This window comes from Bombina bombina, chromosome 2 (assembly GCF_027579735.1).
Source record: "Bombina bombina isolate aBomBom1 chromosome 2, aBomBom1.pri, whole genome shotgun sequence".
NCBI classification, from domain to species: domain Eukaryota; kingdom Metazoa; phylum Chordata; class Amphibia; order Anura; family Bombinatoridae; genus Bombina; species Bombina bombina.
Window position 1 is genome coordinate 140,682,518 of NC_069500.1, and position 26,439 is coordinate 140,708,956.

Below are 26,439 nucleotides of genomic sequence, written 5' to 3' on the forward strand. Positions count from 1 at the left end.
TACTTGATGAACAGATTATTATAGCAGAGAACGGAACAGTTTTGTTAAAGGGAAGAGGACATTAAGTTCCTTTGGGATAGAACTGGAGCTGAAAAACTGCTTATTATACGTGTAGATCATTCATTAAGGATAACACTGAAGCAGGTTGGACTGTATTCTCACATAAACAACACATCAGAATACTATACTGGCCAGTAGAAACAAATCAAGTCACATTAAGCTCACAGTTATAGGCCTCAGTATGGCTACTAAAAAAACGCTGAAGCCAATGAAATCTGCCAAAACGTCCTTTTTGAAAGACACCTCAGCAGAATCTCCAACCTCTCACTCCCCTATCAGATCCCACAGAGAGTCTGGTACACTAACCCAGATCCCTGCATCTGTTCTGTCCTCGTTTGCTTCTAAGCAGGACATAGCAGAGATAGTGCGAACATGCATGAGGGAAGAGATGGCAGACTTAAAACAAGAAATGCACACTATAGGAACTCGAGTAGAGACCCTGGAGGAATATACAGATAATATACAAGAGGAAGTGTCTCAAATACAGAAAACATCATCAGCACAGGCAGACCTGATAGATACCCTACATGACAAAATAGAAGACCTTAAAAATAGAGGTCGAAGGAAAAATCTATGCATAAGGGGCATACCGGAGTCTGTCCTACCAAAGGATTTGCCTACCTATTTGCCAGCACTATTTGCCCACCTAAAAGGAGAAACATCTTCCATGGAGATCATATGGGACAGGGCACATAGGGCTTTAAGACCAAGGCCTCCAGATGATGCACTGCCCAGGGACATAATAATAAAATTCAAACAATTTCGGGAAAAAGAAGAGCTTCTGAACTTGTCTCGCAGAAACCAGCCAGTCAAGTTTAGGGGCAATGTCCTCCAATTTTACGCAGACTTATCCAAAAGGACACTCCAAAGAAGGAGAGAATTAGCTCCATTGACATCACTTTTAAGAAGCAAAAAAATACTATACAGATGGGGATTTCCTTTCCACCTATATGTTCTTCATGGGAACAGGAAACTTGTCTGCACCAAGATATCGGAGATTCAAAAATTTTGTACAGCTTTGGACATAGACCCTCCACTACCAACAACAATAGAAGATCCCAGGCCTCTACCACAGCGGAAAAAACGACAAAATGAAAATGGAAGGGGACAGAGTGACCCATCTACTGGTGGAAAAAGTCCTTTCAAGAAAACTTTGTCGCCACAAGCAAAGAAACTGGCCCAACCATTTCGACACTCTGTAACAGACAAAGGAAGAGACGCATGATTTGAAGGTCGAGAAGGGTAAGGATATGCTTCAATTCAAGTGACTATTATAAGACATTTGGTGCAAGAGCTCTCTCCAAAAATGAAGCCTTCACCATGGGTTGACCATGTTTACCTGTCCCAAGTTCCTATACACTCTTTATTTAGCATATGGGCGTTAAAGCTATATGTCCTACAAGTTATAAGTTAAAAGTTGGTTCACACCCTGAGATTTAATAACAGTTAAATAGAAGATCTAATATTGTATATTCATATAATATTCATTGTATCTTGTATAATATTCTAATAGAACTTACTAGTTTGGATCAAGAAATTTATTGTTATTATTGATTTGTTTTTATTGTTGGTTCAAAATCCTGACTTCTTTTGCTCTGTATTACAATCACATTGCGTTTTAATATTACCACACAGTAATATTTGTAAGGTATATAAATATTTTCTTCTAAACAAGGTTACATTATAGGGGAATTAAGAATGAGTACATCTGTGAATATAATATCTCAAAATGCAAAGGGTTTAAACTCTCAGTATAAAAGGTCAATGGCCCTAGCTGATCTGTATAAACGAAAAGGAGATATAATTCTCCTGCAGGAAACCCACTTCCGGAGGGGAAGTGAACCCAAATACTTTGGAACACACTATACCCAACACTTTCACATCTCATCAAAGTCAAAGAAATGTGGGGTTAGCATATTAATCCATAAAAATGTTCCGTTTAAACTCCTTCAATCCACTTCAGATTTAGAAGGTAGATTCTTGGGTATATTTGGTCTTTTGTACGGCAGCCCTGTGACCTTGATTAACATTTATGCACCCAATATTAAACAACTTCCCTTTTTTAAAACAACCTTTAACAAGATTTTAGATTTCTCAAAAGGAGTCATCTACATAGGTGGAGACTTAAATGTCACATTAGATCCCTCTTTAGACAGCTCCAGCAATGCGAGGGGACCTTCAAAACAAGTAACTAAATACTTTGGGAAATTAATGAGAGACTGTAACTTGTATGATATCTGGAGGTTCGTGTACCCATCCAGAAGAGACTACACTTTTTTTTCTGCACCACATCGTTCTTACAGTCGAATAGATTATACACTGACAAATCAGAGTGGTCTGACAACCATACAGTCTACCAAGATCACACATACCACATGGTCAGACCACTCTGCAATAATAACAAAAATTAAGTGGCCTAACACACCTATTCGCCCATTTACATGGAAATTAGATGATTCAATATTAAATAATACCATTATGGCAGAAAAAATAGATAAATCCCTGAAGGAATACTTTACAATTAATGCACAAGATGATAGTGATCCATTTATAATATGGGAAGCCCATAAATGTTACATACGAGGGGAGCTTATAAAGCTTAAAGCACTCATGAAGAAAAAAGCTAGGCAACAATATGAAACTCTCACGAACACACTATCCCAAATAGAATATGCCCATAAAAAGGACCCACGTAATGATACACTATATTCAGAATTACAAAAAACTAGAGAATCTTTAAGAGATCTTTTAAATAAAGAACACAACCTAATGGCGGTAAAACTTAAACAGCGTTTTTATTTTGAAAGTAATAGGAGTGGGAAACTTTTAGCGAGGGCTCTAAAACTCAAACGGTATAAAACATACATACATGAACTCTCCACCCCTACAAAACATAAGGTAAAGACCACTCCAGATATATTAGCCCAATTTGAAAATTATTACACAAAGCTCTATAACTTAGCAGGTACAGATAAAAATACAGTTGCTATGGCAGATATGACGTACCTAGAAGACTGCCATTTACCCCAATTATCTGAGGAACAAGCCAAAGACTTAGAGATACCAATAACACCCAAAGAAATAGCCGCAGCAATTAACAATTTAAACTCAGGAAAATGTCCTGGCCCTGATGGGTACTCGGTACAATATTATAAAAAATATTCAGCTACTCTGGTCCCACACCGTTTGTCGATCTTTAATAAGATAACAGACGACACCTCATTCCCACCTAGCATGCTAGAGGCACACATTTCAGTACTCCCAAAACCTGGGAAGCCTGCAGACCAACCTTCGAATTTTAGGCCTATTTCGCTACTAAACGTAGATATTAAAATTTATGGCAAGATTTTAGCAACCAGGATCAATAAATACCTCCCTGAACTGATTCACCTTAATCAAGCTGGCTTTGTGCCATGCAGAGAAACAAGAGATAACACAGTGAAAGCCCTGAATCTCATGGAACATGTCCAGACAAACCATATACCCACAATATTCTTAAGAATTGACGCTGAAAAGGCCTTTGATAGGCTAAGCTGGCCCTTCCTCCGTCAGACCCTCTCTATATTTGGCTTTAAAAATCAAATAATGAATAAGATTTTTGCCCTATATACATGCCCCACAGCCAGAGTCAGGTTAAATGATGCCTTATCACAGCCTATCTATATAAAAAATGGGACTAGGCAGGGATGCCCCCTTTCCCCACTCTTATTTGTTCTGGCTATGGAGGTACTGGCCTCCAAGATACGCCATAATCACAATATCAAAGGTATTAAAATACACGAAACACAATACAAATTATCACTCTACGCTGACGACATCCTGATGACACTTACACAGCCCCTTACATCCATTAAAGCATTACAGGCAGAATTAGACCTATACAGCTCCCACTCTTATTTTAAGGTAAACACTACTAAATCAGAAATTATGGGAGTTGAGGTGACTGATGAACAGTTACAGCTAATTAACCACCGCTATAAATTTTCCATACAGAACACCTCCTTAAAATACCTAGGAATACAAATAGCAAAAACACAAGAGGAACTTTTCACACTAAATTACATGAAGCTGCTTAAAGAATTACAATCAGAAATACACGGGTGGAGACATAAATTCCTTTCATGGCTAGGCCGCATTCACGCTTTCAAAATGTCATTGTTACCACGTATTTTATACTTTTTCCAAACGATACCTATCTCACTCCCAAAGGCTTATTTAAACAAACTTCAGGATACTATAGTCTCATTCGTATGGCAGAACAAATTTCCAAGGGTCTCGAAGAACATTTTATATAGAGAGAGACATAATGGAGGTTTAAGTGTAGCTAATATGCTATATTACAAACAAGCATCTCTGTTGAATAGAATTATAGATTGGTGTAAACATACCAAGGATAAGGAATGGGTGAGGCTGGAGCATGATTTAACAGATACTAAAAACTTAGGTAATCAATGCTGGCTAGATAAAAAACATAGAACACTAAATAACTCACACCTAAGCTTAGTAAAGGAAACACTAGAAACATGGGATCTCCTCCTAAAAAGCAAAAAGGGTATCTCTACAATCCCTTCCCCCCTGACTCCCCTGTTGACAAACATTGACTCCCCAATAGGACATAACATGATCAGAACAGAGGACATGGATATACATAGTGGAATACCTATATGTTCGGTATTAGAAAATGGAAAACTTCTGACAAAAACGGAATTAGCAGATAGACATATATACATATGCCAAAACTGGTATGAACATTACCAGCTGGCACATTATGTGAATTATAATAAGTATAAGTCTGAGGTTGTCAGACCACTTACCCCCTTTGAGACTATGTGTTACTCATCAGGGATTACAAAAAAAGGACTATCACACTCATATAAGCTAATCTTATCAATACACTCCCAACAATTACCATCTTATACCAAAACATGGGAAAATGAATTACAAATAGCCTTAACACCAAAAGACTGGCAGTTAATTTTTTATCAAATGGGGAGAGCACCGTCCTCCATGAATATTACAGAGACTAATCTGAAAATACTGACTAGATGGTACATGTCCCCAAAACGACTATCAAACGTCTTCCCAAACACTAGTAAATTGTGCTGGAAGGGATGCAATCAAGTAGGCACACTCTCACATATCTGGTGGAGTTGCCCTTTACTGGGAAATTATTGGGAAAGCATAAGAACAGAAATAAACAAATTGCTGGGAATCCACTTAGAAAATAGCCCATCTGTATTTCTTTTTAATAGAACCCCCAAACTAAAATGTAAACTTAGATCAACACTGTTATATATTCTTCTGAGTGGCGCTAAACAATTACTCCCAAAGCTATGGAAAAGTTCTAGAATTCCTAGCATTCAGGAGTGGAAAGAGCAGATATCAAGAATGCTATCTTTAGAAAAATATCACTACCAACAAACTAACCGTCTTGAGGAATATTACGCTATTAAATTTATATGGGAGGAATATATAGAAATGATAGTGATATGACATAAATAAGTTTATTGTAATTTGACTGTGTAACATGTTTGATGTAAAGGTCTAAACAATATCCCAGATAGTGGAATGAAGAAAAACGTGCCGGGACTAATTAAATATCCCAATAAGGTGGATGAAGACTGTGATGTGATAATCTTGATACATTGTTGTCAAATAGAAAGTCAGGAAATGTTATACCATTAATGTACAATTATTTGATGTTTATTGCTTTGATTTATGTTTTTCTTTTGAAAATTCAATAAAAAAAAAAGAAAAAAAAAAGAGAATCTCAGAAACTGATAATGATCTGGATAAATCAGAATATAAAGATATGCATCCTGTAAGTCTATTGTGGACATATAATGCCCTTGCTGAACAAAAGGCAGAATAGTCACCATTTTGAAAGTTAGTACTCTTACATAACGATTCAAAATTTTCAGATCCAGAACTGGTCTGAATGAATTTTCTTTCTTTGGGACAATGAATAGATTTGAATAAAATACCAGACCCTGTTCCTGAAACGGAACTGGCATGATTACCCCTGAAAACTCCAGGCCTGAAACACACTTCAGGAAAGCCTGAGCCTTTACTGGATTTGCTGGGATGCGTGAGAGAAAATATCTTCTCACAGGAGGTCTTACTCTGAATCCTATTCGGTACCCCTGAGAGACAATACTCAGAATCCATTGATTTTTGGACAGAATTTGTCCAAATATCATTGAAAAATCTTAATCTGCCCCCTACCAACTGAGCTGCAATGAGGGTCGCACCTTCATGCAGACTTGAGGGCTGGCTTTGGTTTCTTAAATGGCTTGGATTTATTCCAATTTGAAGAAGGTTTCCAATTGGAAACAGATTCCTTGGGGGAAGGATTAGGTTTCTGTTCCTTATTTTGTCGAAAGGAACAAAAGGTCTTTAATCCTGAGGCAAAAAAACTCCCCCCCCCCCCCAGTAACAGTTGAAATAATAAAATCCAACTGAGAACCAAATAACTTATTACCTTGGAAAGAAAGAGATAGCAATCTTGACTTAGATGTCATGTCAGCATTCAAAGATTTAAGCCACAAAGCTCTTCTAGCTAAAATAGCTAAAGACATAGATTTAGCATCAATTTTGATGATATCAAAAATGGCATCACAAATAAAATGATTAGCATGTTAAAGCAAGCGAACAATGCTAGACAAATCAGAATCCAATTCTTGTTGCGCTAAATTTTCCAACCAAAAAGTTGATGCAGCTGCAACATGAGCCAAAGAAATTGTAGGCCTGAGAAGATGACCTGAATATAAATAGGCTTTCCTTAGATAAGATTCAAGTTTCCTATCTAAAGGATCTTTAAAAGAAGTACTATCTTCCGTAGGAATAGTAGTACGTTTAGCAAGAGTAGAGAGAGCCCCATCAACTTTGGGGATCTTTTCCCAAAACTCCAATTTAACTGCTGGCAAAGGATACAATTTTTTTAAACCTTGAAGAAGGAATAAAAGAAGTACCACGCCTATTCCATTCCTTAGAAATCATATCAGAAATAGCATCAGGAACTGGAAAAACCTCTGGAGTAACCACAGGAGGTTTATAAACAGAATTTAAACGATTACTAGTTTTAATATCAAGAGGACTAGTTTCCTCAATATCCAATGTAATCAACACTTCTTTTAACAAAGAACGAATATACTCCATTTTAAATAAATAAGTAGATTTGTCAGTGTCAATATCTGAGGAAGGATCTTCTGAATCAGATAGATCCTCATCAGAGGAGGATAATTCAGTATGTTGTCGGTCATTTGAAATTTCATCAACTTTATGAGAAGTTTTAAAAGACCTTTTATGTTTATTAGAAGGCGGGAGGGCAGACAAAGCCTTCTTAATAGAATCAGCAATAAATTCTTTTAAATTCACAGGTATATCTTGTACATTAGATGTTGAAGGAACAGCAACAGGCAATGTACTATTACTGATGGACACATTATCTGCATGTAAAAGTTTATCATGACAACTATTACAACCCACAGCTGGAGATATAACCTCCACAAGTTTACAACAAATGCACTTAGCTTTGGTAGAACTGTTATCAGGCAGCAGGGTTCCAACAGTGAATTCTGAGACAGGAACAGATTGAGACATCTTGCAAATGTAAGAGAAAAAAACAAAATATAAAGCAAAATTATCAATGTTCTTATATGGCAGTTTCAGTAATGGGAACAAAATGCAAACAACATAGCCCTCTGATAGAGAAAAAAGGCAAGAGGCATATAGGAATGGGGTTTTAAATAATGAAAATATTTGGCGGCAAGTATGATGCACAACACAAACAAAAAATTTTTTTTGCCGCTAACAACATCCGGAAATGACACACTAGCGTCATTGAAGACGCAACCTTGTGAAAGGACTCGGCGTCAACTAAGACGCTGGAAGTGACGAATTTGCGTCATTGAACGTAACTTCACGACAAAAAATATCGCAACAAAAATGATGCAATATACTTTGGCATTTTGCGCCCTGAGGAGCTTAGTTCTGTCCGCGAATTTAAAATGAGTCAATTGAAAAAACTATACCCAAGGTAAGAAATGCATTTCCCAGCTATGAAACTGACAGTCTGCAAAAGGAAATAAACTGAAAACCTGACTCATGGCAAATATAAGTACAATACATATATTTAGAACTTTATATAAATGCATAAGTGCCAAACCATAGCTGAGAGTGTCTTAAGTAATGAAAACATACTTGCCAAAAGACACCCATCCACATATAGCAGATAGCCAAACCAGTACTGAAACGGTTATCAGTAGAGGTAGTGGAATATGAGACTCAACATACAATATTTATAAGGAATGTAACAATGCATGCAAAAAAGCAATCAAATTAGCCAAAATTGAAAATGAAAAATTAATTGCAAAGTATAACCCTAAAAGGTTCTTTAAGTACATAAATAGCAAAAAATCTGAGGAGGACCATATAGGTACATTAAAATGCATGGAAGGTAGCATGATAAATAATGATAGGGAGAAGGCTGAGGTACTAAACCAGTTTTTTTCTTCAGTATACACGAGAGGAACCATTGGATGATGCTTTGGAACAAAATAGAACATGCCAGTCCATACCATTAACTGGTTTATGTTTAGAGGATGTCAGGAAAAAACTGGATAATATTAAGGTAAATAAAACTCCAGGCTCAGATGGAATAAACCCAAGGGTAACTCCAGGCCCAGATGGAATGCACCCAAGGGTGTTAAGGGAATTTAGCACTGTTATAGACAAACCTCTACTCTTAATTTTTTAAGACTCATTATCCTCAGGCATGGTACCCGGGAAGCAGGGATGATCCAGGAAGCTATAGACCAGTTAGTCTGACATCAATAGTGGGGAAGATATTTGTAGGGATTATGTTGATGAGCATATTCGTGTAAACAATATTATGAGTTCTAATCAGCATGGTTTTAGGTGAAATAGATCATGTCAAACTAATCTAATTAGATTCTACGAGGAAGTAAGTAAAAATATAGATAAAGGGGAATCAGTTGATGTGACATACTTAGATTTTGCAAAGGCATTTGATACAGTGCCACATGAGAGATTAATGCACAAAATTAAGGGACTGGGAATAGCTGAAAATGTTAGCTCATGAATAAATAACTGGATAAAAGATAGGGAGCAACGAGAAGTTGTAAATGGATCATACTCAGATTGGACAAAGGTAATTAGTGGAGTCCCCCAGGGATCAGAACTGGGCCCTGTTCTTTTTAATATTTTTATAAATGACTTGGAGCAAGGATTAAATAGTGACATCTCTTTTTTTTTTTTTTTGCAGATGATACTAAGTTAAGTAAGGTAATTAGGTCAGAACAGGATGAACTTTCATTACAAAGGGATCTGCAAAAATTAGAAGTATGGGCAAGTAAATGGAAAATGAGATTTAATATGGAAAAACGCAAGGTTCTACATTTTGGAAGTAAAAATAAGCAGGCAACATATTTTTTAAATGGGACAAGACTTGGCCAAACAGAGGAGGAAAGGGATTTGGGAGTAGTAATAGATAACAAGCTAAAGATGGGTGCACAATGCAGGGCAGGGCAGTAGCTTCAAAGGCTAATAAGATACTAGCATGTATTAAAAGTGGCATTGATTCAAGGGAGGAAAGCATAATTCTGTCACTATATAAAGCCCTGGTAAGACCTCACCTTGAGTATGGAGTGCAGTTCTGGGGACTGATCGCAAAAAAAGATATTGCAGAACTAGAAAAAGTTCAGAGAAGTGTCATAAAGCTAATAAGGGGATTGGAGAATTTAACCTATGAGGAGAGGCTAGCCAAACTGGGTCTGTTTTCTTTAGAAAAAAGGCGCTTGAGAGGTGACATGATTACTTTCTATAAATATATTCAAGGCCCATATACAGAGATGGCAGAAGCTCTGTTTATTCCAAGAAAATTGTTTGTGACAAGAGGTCATAATTTAAGGTTGGAGGAAAGGAGATTTAATCTCCTGCAACGGAAACGTTTTTTCACTGTAAGAGCAATAAAATTGTGGAACTCATTACCAAAGGAGGTAGTGAATGCCAATACCATAGATACATTTAAAAATAGTCTGGATAAATTTCTGTATATAAACAAAATTCATGGATATGATTGCTAGTATTAAATGGGTCACATTTTAATGGGGTTATTTAAGCTTAACTGGAGCTTTTTGTAAGTATTTTAGATTTGTATAGGTTGAACTCGATGGACTTCAGTCTTTTTTTCAACCTTATCTACTATGTTACTATGAGAGAATATTGTCGATCTGAAAAGGGAGGTAGGAGATGAATCTCTACGACCGATAACAGAGAACCTATGAAATAGATCCCCGTGAGGAAAACCATTGCATTCAATAGGTGATACTCCCTTCACATCCCTCTGACATTTACTGTACTCTGAGAGGAATCGGGCTTCAAAATGCTGAGAAGCGCATATTAACGTAGAAATCTAGCACAAACTTAATTCACCACCTCCATAGGAGTCAAAGTTTGTAAAACTAAATTGTGGGTGTGGTGAGGGGTGTATTTATATGCATTTTGAGGTTTGGGAAACTTTGCCCCTCCTGGTAGGATTGTATATCCCATACGTCATGGACTCTTGCCAATTACATGAAAGAAATAAATAAAAAAAAAAATAAAAAAAAATAATAAAAAAAAAATATATATATATATATATATATATACACACACACACACACACATATATATATATATATATATATATATATATGTGTGTATGTATGTATGTGTATATATAATATATATATATATATATATATATATATATATATATATATATATATATATATATATATATATATATATATACACACATATATATACACATACATACTGACTCATCAGTCCTAACGTCACATGTGCATACGTGTAAACAGCTTTTATAGTGCACGGCACTTAGGGATAGGAAATAGGACCCCCACAATGTGTAAGGCTGCACAATGCTGAAAACAGTTTGCAGTTGCAGCAATTGTCAATAATAACCAGGCTATGGGCAGTATGTTGGTAGACCAGGGCTCATAAACCCAGACATCAGGCCATCTTAAAGGCCTAACAGCCTGCTGTCCCATCTCAATCCGTTTTTGTGTTATTGTTTTTTTTTAATCTGGATATTTTAGTGTTGCATGTTTTCAGTTCCTTGTAATGATTCATTGGTTAACATTTTGTGTCTAGGATTTCCCCCCCCCCCCCTTTTTGCTGAAGTGTGTGAATTTCTTTTTGAGAGATGCAAGATCATCAGGTCATTCATATCCTCTTGGATACTATCCATGCTTATTCATAGAGAATCAGACCCCATCTGGCAGACAGATCTAAGGCAAAGTGAAAGAAATCCCACTGGTGCACTTACATAGGCTTTGGCACTTGTCATGGTGTTTTAACAGTGTGGTTTTATTTGTGTAAAGTTAGTTTACTTCTGGGGGGGGGGGGGGGGGGGGACTTAGGTGAAACAAATGTTGCTTAAAGGGACAGTAAAGTCATAATTAGACATTCACGATTTAGACAGAGCATTCAATTTTAAACAACTTTCCAATTGACATCTATTATTTAATTTGCTTCCTTCTCTTGTTATCCTTTGCTGAAATGTTTATCTAGGTAAGCTGAGGAGCAGCAAATGACTTATGTTCTAGCTGCTGATTGGTGACTGCATATATATACCGATTGTCATTGGCTCACCCCTGTGTTTAGTTAGAAACCAGTAGTGCATTCCTGCTCCTTCAACAAATGATACCAAGAGAATGCCATAAATTAGATAATAGAAGTATACTGGAAACTTGTGTAAAATTGTGTGTTCTACTAAATCATGAAATAATTTTTTATATTATAACAGTATTTGCACTGTTTTACATGAGACCTTTTTATTGAGCTTACTGTCCCAGTGGAACCACAATTCCTTCTCACAGAATTCAACACACACACATTTGTTCATTTAAATCTAATAATGTGTTTGTGCTTTATCTTCTTTATGGTATCATTTAACTTGTGCACTAAACCGAGCAATAGATGTGTAGCATGTTGCAACGGTAGATACATTTGCATTTTGTTTGCTGCAGTTGTTATACAATAGCCACATTCCACCCACCACTTGCCTTTTTTGGAGGAGGCAGCCTGGAATGGTGTCTGCAGCTGACAAGGATAGCCATGGTTATAATGGTAGTATAAAGTGCTACGACTATGAAGCATGGTTAGCCTTGAGAGCTCTGAAGAGTGCATTTCCATCTCAATTCCCTGAGCTAAAATACATGAAAAAGGGGTATAAAAATAATGGAAATATACTGAAAGTTGCTTTATTACACACAAACATTTTATATTAAAATACCAAGGTATTGAGTATCAAACGACTGTAATTATAATGTCTGTACATAGTGACATTTCACTTTTTCTATCTTGCCCACTTTGTAATAGGCTGTATACATGGGAGAAGACCTATGAAGTTGTGTTCAAAATAACATTATTCTGAAAGACTTGCTTCTTTGCCTATAGTTTATCAGAGCCTTTATCAAATCTATAAATCATTAAACTATGACTCTTCATTGTAAATCGGCTACTCTTTGCACAAGTTTTTTTTAAGGGACAGTCTACTTGAAATGTTGTATTATTTAAAAAGAGAGATAATCCCTTTTCTCTTGTTAAGTGTATCCAGTCCACGGATCATCCATTACTTATGGGATATTAACTCCTCCCCAACAGGAAGTGCAAGAGGATTCACCCAGCAGAGCTGCTATATAGCTCCTCCCCTAACTGCCATTACCAGTCATTCTCTTGCACCCAACGAATAGATAGGATGTGTGAGAGGACTGTGGTGATTATACTTAGTTTCATACCTTCAATCAAAAGTTTGTTATTTTATAATAGCACCGGAGTGTGTTATTCCTTCTCTGGTAGAATTTGAAGAAGAATCTACCTGAGTTTTTCTATGATTTTAGCCGGAGTAGTTAAGATCATATTGCTGTTTCTCGGCCATCTGAGGAGAGGTAAACTTCAGATCAGGGGACAGCGGGCAGATTAATCTGCAAAGAGGTATGTAGCAGCTTATTATTTTCTGACAATGGAATTGATGAGAAAATTCTGCCATACCGATATAATGTAAACTCAGCCTTAAATGCAGTAGCAGCAACTGGTATCAGGCTGTCATGTATGTATATTTTACACTTCAGTATTCTGGGGAATGGCACTTCACTGGAATTATACTGTATGCATAAAACTTTAGCCTAATTTGCAGGGACTAGCAACACTCAATTTATTAATGTTAAACGTTTTTTGCTGGCATGTAAAATCGTTTAATTTTCTGAGGTACTGGGTGAAAAAATGTTTTGGGCACTATTTTTTTCCACTTGGCAGTCGTTTTATTTAATTTATGACAGTTTACTGATCTCTCTCACTGTTATGTGTGAGGGGGAGGGGCCTTTTTTGGTGCTTTTGCTACGCATCAAAAAATTCAGTCAGAAGTTTGTCTTCCCTGCATGATCCGGTTCATCTCTACAGAACTCAGGGGTCTTCAAAACTTGTTTTGAGGGAGGTAATCACTCACAGCAGAGCTGTGAGATTGTAGTTGACTGTGATAAAAAAACGTTTATTTCTGTATTTTTTTTTTTATTTTTTTTTTCTGCTATCAGGGTTAGTTATCCTTTGCTAATGGGAGCAATCCTTTGCTAAAATTGTGTTTTTTACAAAGATTTGATGCTATAACTTTTCAGTTTATTAATTTTCAACTGTCATAACTTTTTCTGTGCTTCTTATAGGCACAGTACGTTTTCATATTATAGTAAATTACTTGAAAAGTATTTCCAAGTTGCTAGTTTATTTGCTAGTGTGTTAAACATGTCTGATTCAGAGGAAGATATCTGTGCTATATGTGCTAAAGCCAAAGTGGAGCCCAATAGAAATTTATGTACTAACTGTATTGATGCTACTTTAAATAAAAGTAAATCTGTACAAATTGAACATATTTCACCAAACAACGAGGGGAGAGTTATGCCGACTAACTCGCCTCACGTGTCAGTACCTGCATCTCCCGCTCGGGAGGTGCGTGATATTGTAGCGCCGAGTACATCTGGGCGGCCATTACAAATCACATTACAGGATATGGCTACTGTTATGACTGAAGTTTTGGCTAAATTACCAGAACTAAGAGGTAAGCGTGATCACTCTGGGGTGAGAACAGAGTGCGCTGATAATATTAGGGCCATGTCAGACACTGCGTCACAATTTGCAGAACATGAGGACGGGGAGCTTCATTCTGCGGGTGATGGTTCTGATCCAAACAAACTGGATTCAGATATTTCAAATTTTAAATTTAAGCTGGAAAACCTCCGTGTATTACTAGGGGAGGTGTTAGCGGCTCTGAATGATTGTAACACAGTTGCAATACCAGAGAAAATGTGTAGGTTGGATAAATATTTTGCGGTACCGGCGAGTACTGACGTTTTTCCTATACCTAAGAGACTTACTGAAATTGTTACTAAGGAGTGGGATAGACCCGGTGTGCCGTTCTCACCCCCTCCGATATTTAGAAAGATGTTTCCAATAGACGCCACCACACGGGACTTATGGCAAACGGTCCCTAAGGTGGAGGGAGCAGTTTCTACTTTAGCTAAGCGTACCACTATCCCGGTGGAGGATAGCTGTGCCTTTTCAGATCCAATGGATAAAAAGTTAGAGGGTTACCTTAAGAAAATGTTTGTTCAACAAGGTTTTATATTGCAACCTCTTGCATGCATTGCGCCTGTCACGGCTGCAGCAGCATTTTGGTTTGAGTCTCTGGAAGAGACACTTGAATCAGCTCCATTAGATGAGATTACACACAAGCTTAAAGCCCTTAAGTTAGCTAACTCATTTATTTCAGATGCCGTAGTACATTTAACTAAACTTACGGCTAAGAATTCCGGATTCGCCATTCAGGCACGCAGAGCACTGTGGCTAAAATCCTGGTCAGCTGACGTTACTTCTAAATCTAAATTGCTTAATATACCTTTCAAAGGGCAGACCTTATTCGGGCCCGGGTTGAAAGAAATTATCGCTGACATTACAGGAGGTAAAGGCCATGCCCTGCCTCAAGACAGAGCCAAACCTAAGGCTAGACAGTCTAATTTTCGTTCCTTTCGTAATTTCAAAGCAGGAGCAGCATCAACTTCCTCTGCACCAAAACAGGAAGGAGCTGTTGCTCGCTACAGACAAGGCTGGAGACCTAACCAGTCCTGGAACAAGGGCAAGCAGGCCAGGAAACCTGCTGCTGCCCCTAAGACAGCATGAATCGAGGGCCCCCGATCCGGGAACGGATCTAGTGGGGGGCAGACTTTCTCTCTTCGCCCAGGCTTGGGCAAGAGATGTCCAGGATCCCTGGGCGTTAGAGATCATATCTCAGGGATACCTTCTAGACTTCAAATTCTCTCCCCCAAGAGGGAGATTTCATCTGTCAAGGTTGTCAACAAACCAAATAAAGAAAGAGGCGTTTCTACGCTGCGTACAAGATCTTTTATTAATGGGAGTGATCCATCCGGTTCCGCGGTCGGAACAAGGACAAGGGTTTTACTCAAATCTGTTTGTGGTTCCCAAAAAAGAGGGAACTTTCAGGCCAATCTTGGATTTAAAGATCCTAAACAAATTCCTAAGAGTTCCATCGTTCAAAATGGAAACTATTCGGACAATTTTACCCATGATCCAAAAGGGTCAGTACATGACCACAGTGGATTTAAAGGATGCTTACCTTCACATACCGATTCACAAAGATCATTACCGGTATCTAAGGTTTGCCTTTCTAGACAGGCATTACCAGTTTGTAGCTCTTCCATTCGGATTGGCTACGGCTCCGAGAATCTTCACAAAGGTTCTGGGTGCTCTTCTGGTGGTACTAAGACCGCGAGGAATTGCGGTAGCTCCGTACCTAGACGACATTCTGATACAAGCTTCAAGCTCTCAAACTGCCAAGTCTCATACAGAGTTAGTACTGGCATTTCTAAGGTCGCATGGATGGAAGGTGAACGAAAAGAAGAGTTCTCTCTTTCCACTCACAAGAGTTCCCTTCTTGGGGACTCTTATAGATTCTGTAGAAATGAAGATTTACCTGACAGAAGACAGGTTAACAAAGCTTCAAAATGCATGCCGTGTCCTTCATTCCATTCAACACCCGTCAGTAGCTCAATGCATGGAGGTGATCGGCTTAATGGTAGCAGCAATGGACATAGTACCCTTTGCACGTCTACATCTCAGACCGCTGCAATTGTGCATGCTAAGTCAGTGGAATGGGGATTACTCAGACTTGTCCCCTACTCTGAATCTGGATCAAGAGACCAGAAATTCTCTTCTATGGTGGCTTTCTCGGCCACATCTGTCCAGGGGGATGCCATTCAGCAGGCCGGACTGGACAATTGTAACAACAGACGCCAGCCTACTAGGTTGGGGCGCTGTCTGGAATTCTCTGAAGGCTCAGGGACAATGGAATCAGGAGGAGAATCTCCTACCAATAAACATTCTGGAATTGAGAGCAGTTCTCAATGCCCTTCTGGCTTGGCCCCAGTTGACAACTCGGGGGTTCATCAGGTTTCAGTCGGACAACATCACGACTGTAGCTTACATCAACCATCAGGGAGGGACAAGAAGCTCCCTAGCAATGATGGAAGTATCAAAGATAATTCGCTGGGCAGAGTCTCACTCTTGCCACCTGTCAGCAATCCACATCCCGGGAGTGGAGAACTGGGAGGCGGATTTCTTAAGTCGTCAGACTTTTCATCCGGGGGAGTGGGAACTTCATCCGGAGGTCTTTGCCCAAATACTTCGACGTTGGGGCAAACCAGAGATAGATCTCATGGCGTCTCGACAGAACGCCAAGCTTCCTCGTTACGGGTCCAGATCCAGGGATCCGGGAGCGGTTCTGATAGATGCTTTGACAGCACCTTGGACCTTCGGGATGGCTTATGTGTTTCCACCCTTCCCGATGCTTCCTCGATTGATTGCCAGAATCAAACAGGAGAGAGCATCAGTGATTCTAATAGCGCCTGCATGGCCACGCAGGACTTGGTATGCAGATCTAGTGGACATGTCATCCTGTCCACCTTGGTCGCTACCTCTGAAACAGGACCTTCTGATCCAGGGTCCCTTCAAACATCAAAATCTAATTTCTCTGAAGCTGACTGCTTGGAAATTGAACGCTTGATTTTATCAAAACGTGGTTTTTCTGAGTCAGTTATTGATACCTTAATACAGGCTAGGAAGCCTGTTACCAGAAAGATTTACCATAAGATATGGCGCAAATACTTATATTGGTGCGAATCCAAGAGTTACTCATGGAGTAAGGTTAGGATTCCGAGGATATTGTCTTTTCTACAAGAAGGTTTAGAAAAGGGTTTATCCGCTAGTTCCTTAAAGGGACAGATTTCAGCTCTGTCCATTCTTTTACACAAACGTCTGTCAGAAGTTCCGGACGTTCAAGCTTTTTGTCAGGCTTTAGCTAGGATCAAGCCTGTGTTTAAAACTGTTGCTCCACCATGGAGTTTGAACTTAGTTCTTAATGTTTTACAGGGGGTTCCGTTTGAACCCCTTCATTCCATTGATATCAAGTTGTTATCTTGGAAAGTTCTGTTTTTAATGGCGATTTCCTCGGCTCGAAGAGTCTCTGAGTTATCTGCCTTACATTGTGATTCTCCTTATCTGATTTTTCATTCAGACAAGGTAGTTCTGCGTACTAAACCTGGGTTCCTACCTAAGGTGGTCACTAACAGGAATATCAATCTAGAGATTGTGGTTCCATCTTTGTGTCCTAATCCTTCTTCGAAAAAGGAACGTCTGCTACACAATCTAGATGTAGTCCGTGCCCTGAAATTTTATCTACAGGCAACTAAGGATTTTCGACAAACGTCTTCCCTGTTTGTCGTTTATTCTGGTCAGAGGAGAGGTCAAAAAGCTTCGGCTACCTCTCTCTCCTTTTGGCTTCGTAGCATAATACGGTTAGCCTATGAGACTGCTGGACAGCAGCCTCCTGAAAGAATTACAGCACATTCTACTAGAGCTGTGGCTTCCACTTGGGCCTTTAAGAATGAGGCTTCTGTTGAACAGATTTGCAAGGCTGCAACTTGGTCTTCTCTTCATACTTTTTCCAAATTTTACAAATTTGACACTTTTGCTTCTTCGGAGGCTGTTTTTGGGAGAAAGGTTCTTCAGGCAGTGGTTCCTTCCGTATAAAGAGCCTGCCTGTCCCTCCCGTCATCCGTGTACTTTAGCTTTGGTATTGGTATCCCATAAGTAATGGATGATCCGTGGACTGGATACACTTAACAAGAGAAAACATAATTTATGCTTACCTGATAAATTTATTTCTCTTGTAGTGTATCCAGTCCACGGCCCGCCCTGTCACTTTAAGGCAGGTAATTTTTCCATTAAACTACAGTCACCACTGTACCCTATGGTTTTCCTTTCTCTGCATGTTTTCGGTCGAATGACTGGTAATGGCAGTTAGGGGAGGAGCTATATAGCAGCTCTGCTGGGTGAATCCTCTTGCACTTCCTGTTGGGGAGGAGTTAATATCCCATAAGTAATGGATGATCCGTGGACTGGATACACTACAAGAGAAATAAATTTATCAGGTAAGCATAAATTATGTTTTTATTACACATTCCTCAGTTTTGCTTAACCAACACTGTTCTATATTATTTACCTCTATGATTACCTGTATCTAAGCCTCTGCAGACTGCCCCCTTATCTCAGTGCTTTTTACTACTTGAAGTTCAGCCAATTAGTGCAGACTCATAAATAACTCCATGGGAGCAAGTACAGTGTTATATATGTGGCACACATGAACTAGCATTGGCTGTGAAAAGCTAATACAATGCTCTGAGGTATGAGGAGGCCTGAATAGTAATACAAATATATATTTATACTGTATATAAAATGGAAGATGTGCATATTGTGTTTAACATATTTATTTTTTCTTCATAGGGGCACTTACCAAAGTACGAGAGAGTAAGAAGCATGTAGAAGAAGGAAAGATGGAGCTTCAAAAAGCTAGTGATATCCAAGAACGTTGTAATGTCATCTCATATGCCACACTGGCAGAAATACATCACTTTCACAAAATCCGAGTGCGGGACTTCAAGTCACAAATGCAACACTTCCTACAGCAACAGATAACCTTCTACCAAAAAGTGACGCTAAAACTGGAGGAGGCGTTACAAAAATACGATGCGGCTTAATGATTATGGAGGACCTTGATTAGTATTCTCCTCGTTATGGGGATGTTTAAACCAGGGGGTAAAAGTCACCCCTACAAAAATAGAAATCTGTTGCCAATAATTGGCGTTGGTACACGAATAATCGTACATCTATTTTTTAGTATTCTGTGATGCAGAGAAACGGAAGCTGCATTCACCCAGTGTATAACATTTGTATTTAAATGATGCTATATATGCCTTCATTTCCATTGCACCTGTTTGGAATATCAAGTATGCAGATTGCCTTACAACATCTTGAAGTACACTGTTATGATGCATATTTAAACGGGATTATAATTCACATATGTTAAACTTTAGTTGCCTTTATAATCTTACATCTGGATTTGACATCCTGTTTACAAAACTACTTGAGCAACTATTCAAATCTTGTGCCTTCTTATATATATTTTTTTGTTCCTAGTAATAAATTCCTATTTTATCAAGTGTATCCAGTGACAGCCTTGTGTTCAGAAGTGGTCCCAAAACCGGATTTTCTTTTTCTTTTACACCTCTGCTTACATTTATTTTGATGTAAAAGAAACGAAAAAGTTAAAATTATAGTAAACACCTTGTAATTACATTTTTCTGCAGTCTTGCTATAAATGAAAGCACAAATATAGTCCAAAAATGACATGCTCTAATCCATTATCAGCAGCGCTAGTTGCACATATGAGTCGTGCGACTAGCGCTCCGGATTAAATCAGCGACAGCTCCATTTCAGGACTAGCAGTGCACTGCGGTTCAGAGTGGAACATCTATTGTGTGTTTAACTCCCTTGTGAGGGTTAAATACACAGTAGAGCAGGGTCCATAGTAAAAAAATGACATGCTTTAACGGATTAGAGCATTAAATTTGTGGACTACAACGGCCCTTTCACAAACTTTTGTGAGTACAGGTGGCCCTCGGTTTACGCCGGTTCAATTTGCGCCGTTTCAGAATAACAACCTTTTTTTTCAGTCATGTGACTGCTATTGGAAAGCAGTGCACTAATTAAAATAGCCAGTAGGTGGAGCTGTCCGCTTGTTTTGCAGCAAAAGTAATGCAAGCTTAGCAGACTGAAATTGATCTGTGTACACAGAGCAGACCAGACCTATCGAGCAACAAGATCTAGCAGCCACTTCCCTTTTATCTTCCTGTCCAGCTGCTTGAGGTGAGGGTGCCTAACTGCCTATTAATCACTGCAGATTGAACTGCATAGAATAGGTGCAGACCCAATATTATCTAACATGCTAACAATGCAGAGAACTGTTTGCAGAAAAATCCAAGTAAAAAAACGTTTTTGTTCATTAAACTTAGTTTGATGATGATGATACAATCTATATTATTAGGTTTATAATGCTGTTTAGCATTTTAAGTCTTCATTTCAAAGCTTTAAAAATAATGTATTAGGTGTTACTTATGACAATTTTGAGAGGGGCCTGGAACCTAACTCCCTCACTTCCCATTGACTTACATTATAAACTGGGTTTCAATTTACAACTGTTTCGATTTACAACCATTCCTTCTGGAACCTAACCCTGGCGTAAACTGAGGGCTACCAGTATTTTGTTCATTTAAAGGGATATGAAAATAAAAAAAAAATATTTTGTGATTCAGACAGAGCATTCATTTTTAAAAGTTTCCAATTTATTTACTTTGTCAAATTTGCTTTGTTCCCATGATATTCTGTGTTGAAGTGATACCTTGGTGGGCATCTGGAGCACCACATGGCAGGATATAGAGATACCTTCTAGTTCCTTTTGCAAATGGATAAGATTCTTGCAAAATTGCTGCCATATAGTGTTCCAAAAATTGACGGGATACTAAGCATATGTCCCTGCTATTCAACAAAAGATACCAAGAGTACGAAGAAAATTGTTAATAGAAGTAAATTAGAGCATGCAATTTTAAACAACTTTCTATCTGAATCATGAAAAAAAATTGGGTTTCAAATCACTTTAACATGTTGTTTTTCAGCAGCCAAACTCCATCAATTAAATGGCTTTTGTTTTCTGGAGTAGAGACCGCTAGCCAAGGGTGTTTTGTTAGCAAAAAAGTTTTTTGTTTTGCAGTTTATCTGATAAGCTCTACCGATGCCAGTTAGGGACAGATATGTGGCAGGGCTATGTTTGTGAAGCCTTTCATGTGCACTTACAGTCCTCAGGATTGGGAAAAGTCTCTTATTTTTTAACCTTGAAGGAACATGAAATGAATTTTAGGCACTTCTTTCTAATTATGGGTGCCACTAATTTGTTACGTTGGTTTCACTGCAGGTATCTGAAGGAGAGTTGCAGCGCATGTGCAAACACATCCTGGAACTGGAATGCAGTCAAAGCAAATTTCAACATGGCAGCACTCATGACTGGAGGGAGGTGGGGGGGTAACCTCAATACTATGCTTATAAAATGTATTCAGTGTTTCAATTACAGCAAATTAGCGCAAAATACATAAAGTATATTGCAAAGTATTTTTTTACATAAACATTTTTACATTACAATCTCAAAATGTTTACTGGCCATATATTAACTCAACCACACTTCTTTTAAATCCACAAGGAGCTAAATAACTTGGTTAGTCATGTATTTGTGATAAAAAGGTTTGAGTAAATTTGCAGATTAAGCATAAGGTAGTGAACTATCACAAATGCATGTTAACAGTGATCAGAGTACTGAATTTTATTGTTTTCTAAAAATGTTTACATTTAGGTTGGGAAGTATTATTTACTGGGGGCGGGGACTGGATTTTTTTTATGATTGAAATTACACTTCATCGTTACTCGAAAGAGCAAGGGTGGTTCAAGTGGGACCAGGAAAAATTATGATTAGCTTTTTCCTAATCTATACCTATATTTCTGGTATTAAGTTTTGCAATGGAACTGTCTTACATGCATTACAGTCTACAAGGATCATTTTCTAAGCCACTTTCTGTAATATACTAGCAATTCGTGTTCTACAGTTATGTTTTTTGTTTTATTAAAATATTACACCTTTTGTATTCAGTACCATAGTACACGAAGCACTGGTTGGTCTTTTTAGTACTTTATATGTAACTAAATTATTTATTTACCTTTTACTATAGCCCCTTTTTATATTTCATTGTGTAACTTATTGCCACTGGTTATCAATTTATGACACAGTGTTTTTTGTTTTTTTTAATATCTACTTTTATAGTAACAATTCCTGCTTTACCAAGCAGGAAAGGGAGGGTTGAGGTTACATTTTGATAGTGTCTACTTCTTGTCTTCCACATACTTTTTAAACTACAAACACTTTATGCAATCGCCATCATGCACAAGAATTTCACATTTTTAGAGCAAGAAGAAATTTGAAGGCAATACAGATGCAGTATATGGATAGATTTACGAATAACTTGTATTTACCATTGATACTATGTGATGGCATTTTCATTGATCAACAGCTTACCTGGCACTTTTGAAACTTTAACTTACGAGCACCAGAAGTTTTGAGCTTTATCACCTGTCGTCCTTGCCCACTTTTGTCTCCACATTCCATCTTGTCGTCAAAACAAAAAATGCACAAGATGAGACGGTTAAAATATTTCTTCAAAATACCAGGTTTGCTGATGAATTGGACAAATCACGTATTTAGAGGAGCATCACTAGTTTTAAATTAAGTTTTCCGTGCCTACTACTTATGAGAGGCACCTGACAAGGACTTTCCCCCCTTTTTTTTGTTGATGTAACACTTGTGTACGAATAAAAAAAAAAAAAAAAAAAATTGTTTAAACTGATCTTAATGATTACATTTTATTGCTCTCTGATCCCTTTTTAATCTCGACAATATCTATTAAAAGAATGAATTAAAAATCACATTTTCCAACAATTTAAAAAAAAAAAAAAATCTTTAAAACTGATTTTGTGTTTTGTAAGTTGTTTTTATGATGCTGCTATTTCAGTTCAATTACATGGTTTTTAATGTTATCTAAATAATCATTTTGTAACAATGTTCCCCATAGAGTTTGAAATAAACAAGCACTAGTCTATTTTAAAAGAATATTGCATGCAAACTAAAACATTGCCTTTTTATTTAATTCTATTATCTGTATTCAATTAAAAAAATCCCTTATACTATTAAAAAGAGAAATGAACCTTCATAGTGTCTGAACTTTGCCATGTTTTGGGTTTTGATTAATTTATTGTGTCCAAGATCATTTTACTTTGGGGGAAAAAGGATAAAGAACAGGTGCCCCACCCCCTATTTCTTTTAAATGATGATGAGAGTCCACCAGTCAACACCCTACATTGCAGAGTTGTATTTTGTTCTATCTCCCAGCATTCCCCAGTGATGTTTTGCCTTCAGCACAGAGAAGGTGAAACCCAGAAGTGCTTTGTCTTCACACCAATTGCCAGGGGTTCTCTAAATAATCTGAGACCCATTTTCCGCTTCAGTAGTGCTCCCTGAATAGATGGGTCAACAGTTTAGCCGCTCACTGAGATATCTTCTCCCAGTGTGGAGATGTTACAGACCCCCAGATTTACTGTGCTTACACTATCTTGGATGGGCCTTATACCTAATGCAAACTGCGGCTGCCATGATGCAGGGTAGAAAAAGGTGCTGCAGTTAAAAAACTTAAAAAAAAAATCGCCCTTCATAGCTCATGGCGTAGTGTTCACATGGCCTGATGATGTAACACACTAATTTAGGCACTTTAGCATCATTTTAAGCACATTTTTTTTTAAAAAAGGTACGGTCTGTTTAGCGGTACTGACATTAGCATGCACAGCCTTCTCTCTGTCACTCACACTACAGGCTTCCTCAGTATAGCTTTGTTCTGCGGTTTTATGCCATAAATGCTGAATGAATACCAACATGGTGTTAAGGGGTTAAAAAGGCTCAGGAAGGCATGCAATTTGCACAGGATTATGGGTAATCTACCATTTATCCAGACAAACGAAGAACAAGAGCACCAGATCCATTTATCCTTGAATGGTTCACATCTTAACTTCTTAAAACTGGCTGTTTAGGAGCTGGTAAGAACATTTCTCTTGTAAGATGTATCGAGTCCACGGATTCATCCTTTACTTGTGGGATATTCTCCTTCCCAACAGGAAGTGGCAAAGAGAGCACACAGCAGAGCTGTCCATATAGCTCCCCCTCTAGCTCCACCCCCCAGTCATTCTCTTTGCCGGCTCTAAGCAATCGGAAGGGTAAAGTGAATGTGGTGTTAGATATGTAGTTTTTATTTTTAAATGGTACCAGTGTGTACTATTTACTCTCTAGCAGAAAGGAGATGAAGATTTCTGCAGGGAGGAAGATGATTTTAGCATTTTGTAACTAAAATCCACTGCTGTTCCCACAAAGGACTGAGGAGTGCAAGAAAACTTCAGTTGGGGGGAACGGTTTGCAGGTTAGGCTGCAATAAGGTATGTTCAGTCATTTATTTCTAGACAAGACTGTGATAATGCTAGAAAAGACTGATAATATCCCCATGAGGGAAGGGTAAGCTGTATTCAGAGACTAAGTATGGAATTTCAAGCTTACATAACAGGGCTAGTTTATGCTGGTTGACACTGCTTTCATGACAAACGGTTTTTATTGAAAATTTCGTTTTTTTGAGACACTTTGAAGGTTCCTTTGGGTTTCTTTCAGGGGTTGTTACCCACATGGCTATTATTAAAACACTTGGGGTGGGAGGGGCCTAATTTTGCGCCTCAGATGCGCAGTTATATTTGATTAGAAGTTCAGGCTGTTTCACATGGAGGGTCCAGCTGCAGTTTGAGGGCCTATAAGAAGTTTTTTCCCCACAAATCTGGTTCCTAAGGGCAGGTAGGGCCACAGCAGAGCTGTGGCAAGGTGCTGAACGTGTTTTAACCGGTTTTCTGGCTTACTGTCGATCCGGTTTGGGCATTAAGGGGTTAATCGTTTTTATTGCTAGTGGTGCAATCTTACTAATGCTTTAGGTACATGCTGTAGAAATTTAGAAAAGTTTGCTGCATTTTTCACTGTTTTGCAAAATTGTGTGCCTTTTTTATCTCTTAAAGGCACAGTAACGTTTTTTTTCAAAGTGTGTTTTTATTTGATTAAAGTGATTTCCAAGCCTGTTTCTCTTGTAAGGTGTATCCAGTCCACGGATCATCCATTACTTGTGGGATATTCTCATTCCCAACAGGAAGTTGCAAGAGGACACCCACAGCAGAGCTGTAATATAGCTCCTCCCCTAACTGTCATAGCCAGTCATTCTCTTGCAAGTCTCAACAAGCTAGGATGTTGTAGGAGAGAGTGGTTAAATATAGTTAGTTTATTTTCTTCAATCAAAAGTTTGTTATTTTTAAATAGTACCGGAGTTGTGCTATTTTATCTCAGGCAGTAAATAGAAGAAGAATCTGCCTGAGGTTTCTATGATCTTAGCAGGTTGTAACTAAGATCCATTGCTATTCTCACATATGCCTGAGGGGATTACACAGATGAGGTAACTTCAGCGAGAGAATGGTGTGCAGTTTATTCTGCTATCAGGTATGTGCAGTTATAATTTTTTCTAGAGATGGAAAACACTAGAAAATGCTGCTGATACCGGATTAATGTAAGTTAAGCCTGAATACAGTGATTTAATAACGACTGGTATCATGCTTACTCCCAGGGGTAATACCCTTATGATATTGCAATATAAACGTTTGCTGGCATGTTTAATCATTTTTATATATGCATTGGTGATAAAACTTTATTGGGGCCTAGTTTTTTCCACATGGCTGGCTTAAATTTTGACTAGAAACAGTTTTACTAAGGCTTTCCACTGTTATAGTATAAAAGTTACAGTTGGTGCAGTTAAAATTACAAACTGTGACATCCAGCTTCCCTCAGGAGTCCCCTGTATGCTATAGGACATCTCTAAAGGGCTCAAAGGCTTTCCAAAGTCGTTTATTGGGGAAGGTAGGACCACAGTTTGCTGTGACTGTTAAAAAAAAAAAAAGTTTTTTTGATCCGTTTTTTTGAACTAAGGGGTTAATCATCCATTTGCAAGTGGATGCAATGCTCTGCTAGCCTATTACATACACTGTAAACATTTCGTGATTTACTGCATTTTTTCACTGTTTTTCAAATTCTGACAAAATTTGTTTCTCTTAAAGGCACAGTACCGTTTTTTATATTTGCTTGTTAACTTGATTTAAAGTGTTTTCCAAGCTTGCTAGTCTCATTGCTAGTCTGTATAAACATGTCTGACATAGAAGAAACTCCTT

The 26,439-nt window shown here is 38.1% G+C and overlaps 1 protein-coding gene across 1 annotated transcript in view; it reads left to right on the forward strand.

Moving 5' to 3' along the window:
- Nucleotides 1–22,994, forward strand: part of SNX18 (sorting nexin 18) — a 73,991-nt gene extending 50,997 nt beyond the window's left edge. Inside the window, exon 2 of the mRNA XM_053701275.1 lies at nucleotides 18,994–22,994. Within this exon, the coding sequence (XP_053557250.1) occupies nucleotides 18,994–19,247 (254 nt within the window). The 3' untranslated portion in view covers nucleotides 19,248–22,994. The remainder of the gene's footprint in view (nucleotides 1–18,993) is intronic.
- Nucleotides 22,995–26,439: the final 3,445 nt, after the last annotated feature.